Source organism: Pteropus alecto, unplaced genomic scaffold, assembly GCF_000325575.1.
Source record: "Pteropus alecto unplaced genomic scaffold, ASM32557v1 scaffold11, whole genome shotgun sequence".
NCBI lineage: Eukaryota > Metazoa > Chordata > Mammalia > Chiroptera > Pteropodidae > Pteropus > Pteropus alecto.
The window spans coordinates 1,838,216-1,843,937 of NW_006431956.1; the positions used below are offsets into that span (position 1 = coordinate 1,838,216).

Sequence of the window (5,722 nt, forward strand, 5' to 3'; positions counted from 1 at the left end):
ATCCCTTTGACTGTTTGGGGGCTTCTCCCACTGCCTTATAAGAATCTGGGAGTGGGGTTTAAGGACAGATAAGCGACTCAAGCTTCACGTCAAGGACTGCCATGGAATCTCAGAGCTTCCGCCAACCTGCTTGGGGCCCCAAATCACAGAGATGTGATTTGAGATGGCACAAACCGGGGTCTTTGCTCTCCCTGGGACGAGCTTATTTATTCTCGCATCAGAACAGAAGGCATCCTGGCCAGAACATTGATTGAGATGGATAAGCCTTGTCATCGGGCACCATACTAACCCAAAAGAAACGAACATACTCCTGAAAATTTAACAAAGTAATTCTTATGAGTGACAAAGGAAATGAAAAAAAAGAAGAACGCGCGATGTTCTTCAGCGACGGTGAAGACGTGGCTAGAGCTCGTTGTGTCGGATGTCTGTAGGGGTAGGATAAAAGGGAAGGAAATGTAAGAAAATCATGTTCCATACAGGAACCAGGGTGAGAAATGGTCGGCTTTATGGATCGGCCTCTGCCTCTTCAGCTCGTAAGGACCGAGCAGCCTTCACCCCCAGGGGGTGGAAGGTGGCTGAAGGGTTCCTTTGCACCAAGAATGTGGCAATGACGCTCTTGGGGCTGAGGTGTAGACAATCCCCCACCTACACCATCATCACAGAGTCCAACTAGGGGTCAGAAACAGCAGGCACTGCTTCAACGTTCATAATTCGGATACTAGAGATTGTATTTTTCCCCAGGATCTGTCACCGTGTTGGATCACGACTGGAAGGGAAGAAAAAACATCCTGAAAGCATCTAAAAAGCCCATAAATGGGCAGGAGCGTGGGCGGACGGGTGGGCGGCGAAGGCTGATTCCACCTGTTGTGAGAGACTCTGAATACACGAAGCACGCACATCACCTTTTGTCGTGGGTGCTTGAATGTCCCAGGCTGGCAGCAAGAGGCACCGAGGGAGAGTCCGTGCCCCCCATCTGCCTCAAGGGCCCTGTCACTGGCTCTGTGACCCTCATTCCCATAACAGAGCCGAGAGACGCTGCACGAAGTCCCGGAGGACTCTGCACCTGATTTCATCTACCGCTGGCCCCAGCTTCTGGGGGAAGCTCTGAAACCCTGACACCGACACCAGAACTCAGCAGCCCGCTGCCTCAGGGGTCACTCATAAGACCCGAAACAAAACCGAAGGCTACGGGTTGCAGAGGCAATGGCGAGGCCATCTGTCACCTGGGCTGGGTACTTCTCCATCGCACACACAGAAGCTCTCTTCTTTCAGAGTGACGTCACTGCAGGTTGCTCGGCTATTAACCATTTTGCAATTCGGAGTGCCCATAACTCAGTAATGGAAGAAGCAGCTTCATCGGGGGCTCAAATTCCAAACTATTTCCAGGTAACATTAAAAAAAAATAACTGGCCTTAGGCAAGCCGCTGTTTCTTTTCATTGCCAAAAAAAAAAAAAAACAATGGAAATGGACCTTGCCTATGGGTTCGGGACCCCTGCCCTCCCCCAGAAAGCTCAGGTCTCCATCCCGTAACCCCATCTTTCTAAATCGATGTGGCTGTTCCTTAGAGAACAGCCGGGTCATCCCGCTGGAAACCCAACAGCACCCGTGGCAAGGATGCTTTACGTCTGAGACCTAGGCTTTGGGAAGAGTGCTAGTTAGGGACACCAAGCCATCTGCAACTCGCCACCCGATTCTCAGGACTCCCCCACCCTTCCTTCGCCCCACTCCCATCCCCCGCAAAGCAGCAAGATATGGCTGGTTTGGGGGTGAGGAAATCTCTGGAATCTCTCCCAGAATGTCCTCCTTCCTCAGTCAGCTCTGCGGCTCCGTTTCCACAGTCCCGCCCACGTGCATAAAGGGGACATTGTCGAGTGGTCTGGAGCTCACAAAATCTTTTACTGCCTTTACTTTTCAAAGAGTTTAAAAAAGAGAGAAAGAAAGAAATTAAAAAAACACACACACACAAACAAACAAAAAAAAACAACACAGTCATCATGGTTTTCTGTGTTTTCCCAAATGCAAAACTTTGGTTCCGAGTGAGAGATCATAAAAAATTAAAACTCCAGAAATTCTCGATTCGGGGACTTAGAAATGTGTCACCACCCGCCATGTGCTGCCACAGGCATATACTGAACACTATCTATGTGCAGGGGCTACAAATAAAAATCGCATGGAAACGATTTACGTTTGCTTGTAAACACGGAAGCGGCTTGGTCTCTGGAGGAGTCCTTTGCCATCAGCACACCTGTGTCCCCATCCAAGCTGTGCACCTAGGTACTGGGGGCGGGGAACGTCACTCCTCCGGGGAAGCGCCATGCTTCTCCTGGGTAAAGTAAGCACACTGAGGCTCTCCCTGTGGCTCTAATTGGAGATTAACCGGGCTGTGCAAGAATACCAAAAATAGCTAATATTACTCTGGGCGAGTACTTTGCCCGAATTAACTCATTTAATCCCCATGACAACCGTAAGAGCAGAAGTGGGTTTATTATTTTTCTATTTCATATTTTAGTATCATTCAGAAGTTAATAAGATATAAGCTTCAGGACCCCTCGCTTGCACAGTGCTGTCAGCGGGTGATACTCGTGGTGTCTGTCAGCTTGCAGAGGTGTCAATTGTTGTAATTTACTTATCATCCTAAATAAGTGCTCACTTTAGCACCTAATTTTGCAGCCAAAATTTGATATTCTCTTTCTCTGAGAGGGCCCCGCAGATCATGTAAACCTTACTCCCTTTTCAAAACCTAGACCTACCCCACCTATGACATAGAAACCATTAACAACTCTGTCTTGAGGCTGATGAACCTGAGACCCAGAGAGGTTACGTCTCTTGCCCAAGTTCACGCAGCCAGTAGCATCCAGATTGGAACCCAGGCAATCTGGCCCCGCACACTGGATTGCTTATTAGTTTCTACAGAGGTCCTAGCAAATTCCCCGAGACATCACGGGCCCTCGATAATCGACGGTTATTATTATTTTGTAAATTAAAAATTGCTTTCGTAATGACAGGAATACAGTCCTATCTTCATTTAAAGAAACCAGATCAATTTGAAACTTAGGAAACAGAAATTTGTAGCAGGTTAATTTTATCTGAGAAACTCTCTTTTCGATATTAATTTCCTGCAAGATGCTTTTAAAGCAGTATTATTCCAAGTGTGATCCACAGAGCACCTGCAGATGATTCTGATGGAGGTGAGCTGAGGGGAGCAGAGGTCAGAAGCCTGAATGTCTAATGAGCTCCCTGAGAGTTTCCTTCTGCACGCCGAAGTTTAAAAAACAGGGTACGGCGGTCCCGTTTTGGGTAATAATGGATACAGTTGAGGCGGGGGAGGTGTGAGGAAAAAATTTGAATCTAAAGTGTTATTAGTAATACCTCCAATTAAAGGTAAGTGACAAATAAGGTAACATCTGCAAAACTGCAATGCAGATTAATAGGCCTATCAGTCCCACGAGAGAACTCGAGTTTCCACATAATTTTGAAGACCATCATGTCGGGACTAGAGCACATTCCCGGGTACCGCTCTCGGTTTTTAAGTACATTGATTCTCTTAATTTTCAAAATCCTAATACATTCCCGGGTACCGCTCTCGGTTTTAAGTACATTGATTCTCTTAATTTTCAAAATCCTGCTAATTAAGTCATCTCATCATCCACACTCTAGAGGAGGAAGCAGAGGCTTGCAGGCACACTAAGTGACCCCCAGAAAGTGCAGAGCCAGGATGCAACCCCGAATGTCTGGCGCTGGAGCCTGCGCCCTCAAATCCTCCATCACACGAAGGAAATAAATCATCTTAAAAACTGTGAAAGGGTCGAGATAAAAAGGTCAAATTGCCAATTTTTACAGAACTCTCTATCTTGAAGGTTTCTTCTGATTCAGTCATTTTTCAAGATGAATAAATAGGGCCATGGGTCGAAGACAGCAGGAAATCACTAGAATGGGCCAAAACCTACGCTGTTCTGCAGGAGCGTTTAGAGACTGTTGAGCCTACTTGGCCTTGCAGATGTTAGAGACGTAACCCCTCCTCCTAGTTCCTCGCTCGTAAACAGAATCTTTGTTTCGGTTCTTCCCACGTTCTCCTTCCTCCGCACCCCTCCCCACGAAACACGTTTGAAGATCTCTACCCTAAATCCCCACCCCAGCACTTCAGCTGCCCAGGCCTACCAGCCAGCAGCAACGTCAAGTGCAGACACTGCTGCAAGCACTTTAGGTATATCGGCCATTCCATCCTCAGCGCCCTATTCTTTCCCACCCCTTACAGAACTGGAAATCGAGGCCCCCAGAAACTCGAGCCGTTAAGAGACAGAATCAGGGATCAAACCCAGGCAGCCTGGCACCAAGCCCACGCCCTTAACCACTTACTGAAACACTACCACTTCTCGAGTGCGCACTGCTTCACACACACTAGCAGCCGAGTCTTACACATGTGCTCACAAGCAACGCACTCTCCACTTTGATCAGCAGGAGAGGAAGGCGCAAGGAGCTCTAACAGCTAGTTGGGCTGCACAGCCAGAGGTGGCCAAGACCAGCCCTTCTCCCTGGACCTCCAGCCTGCACTTTGCCCTCTCCACCATGCAGCCTCCCGGGATTTTTGTAGGCTATGCCTCCTGACAGCCAGCCCTACCAGAGAATGACTGCCTCTCCTTTTTTGCAGAAAGCACATCCGTGAGGCAGAGTCAGTTTGCACGGAACCACCTGATGCTTGGCCAGATTCCATCTTGCAGGTCTGCCCTGCAAACTCACGTGCTGGAAGGGGGAGGGCAGTGGGCCCGCTCATCTCTTCCTCCCGCGGTGTGAAAACGTGCTCCAGGCTACACGGTTTGAATGTATAATTAAATGACACGTGTGCAAACAGCACCCAGAGGTGCAGATGTGCACGCCCATTTTATCTGGGTCACAGCCATCTCTCCCTATAAGGTCTTTACATGGATAATCGTGTGAACTTGTTTTCTATTCTTCAAAAAGCTTTTCCAGTCAGCCGCCACTGCATTGAGATTTCATGTTTGCGGGTTTCATCCACCTGCGAGGTTGAGCCACGTCAATCGCAAACCCTGGGGAAGCACAGATTAACTAGGCGCACTGAGACGCTTGGGTTCTGGGGTCTCCGCAGACCACCCCTCCGCCCCTCAACTGCTGAACTGGTGACGGGACCTGCAGAGGCTCCTAAGAGTTTGGGGCTTTCCCTGGACTCTGCTTTCTCCACCAACAGCTAGGAACGTCCGTGTAACAACGCTGCACCCCACAGACCACCCCTGTCCTTAGCTCAGCAGAAATCCGCGCAGATTGCAAGAGCCAAGGTCTGCTTCTGCAGGGCTGTGAGGTCCCCCACACAGTTCTACAAGAAGTGCTACCATCCAGACTCCGGCCACGAGTGACCAGCAGATGGGGGAGCTCCCCGCAGGAGCTGGGGAACGGGGGTGGGGCGGGGGGCACGGAGCACGGACGATGTGGCAGGAGATGGGGGTGGTCCCCCCTTCCTCCGTCCAGGACTTGTCAAAGGAGCCTGTCCAGCAGCCAGGCACCAAAGGAGGCAGCAGAGGGGGACAGCAGCCGGCGACCCGGGCCCTCCCTGAGTCCCTCCCACATCTCCACTCACTTGCTCCGAAGTGTCACCCCAGCTCCTCGCCTCTTCCAGCGACCCCGCGCAGAGCACCGGCCCCAAGCACAGCGCCAGCAGCAGGAGCATGACGACCTGGGACGCGGCGGGACGCGCGCAGGGGACAGTGC

At 50.3% G+C, this 5,722-nt stretch overlaps 1 protein-coding gene across 1 annotated transcript in view; it reads right to left on the reverse strand.

Moving 5' to 3' along the window:
• ITIH5 (inter-alpha-trypsin inhibitor heavy chain family member 5) overlaps positions 1-5,681 on the reverse strand; it is a 59,591-nt gene extending 53,910 nt beyond the window's left edge. The window contains 1 exon segment of the mRNA XM_025043395.1: positions 5,592-5,681. Within this exon segment, the coding sequence (XP_024899163.1) occupies positions 5,592-5,681 (90 nt within the window).
• Positions 5,682-5,722: the final 41 nt, after the last annotated feature.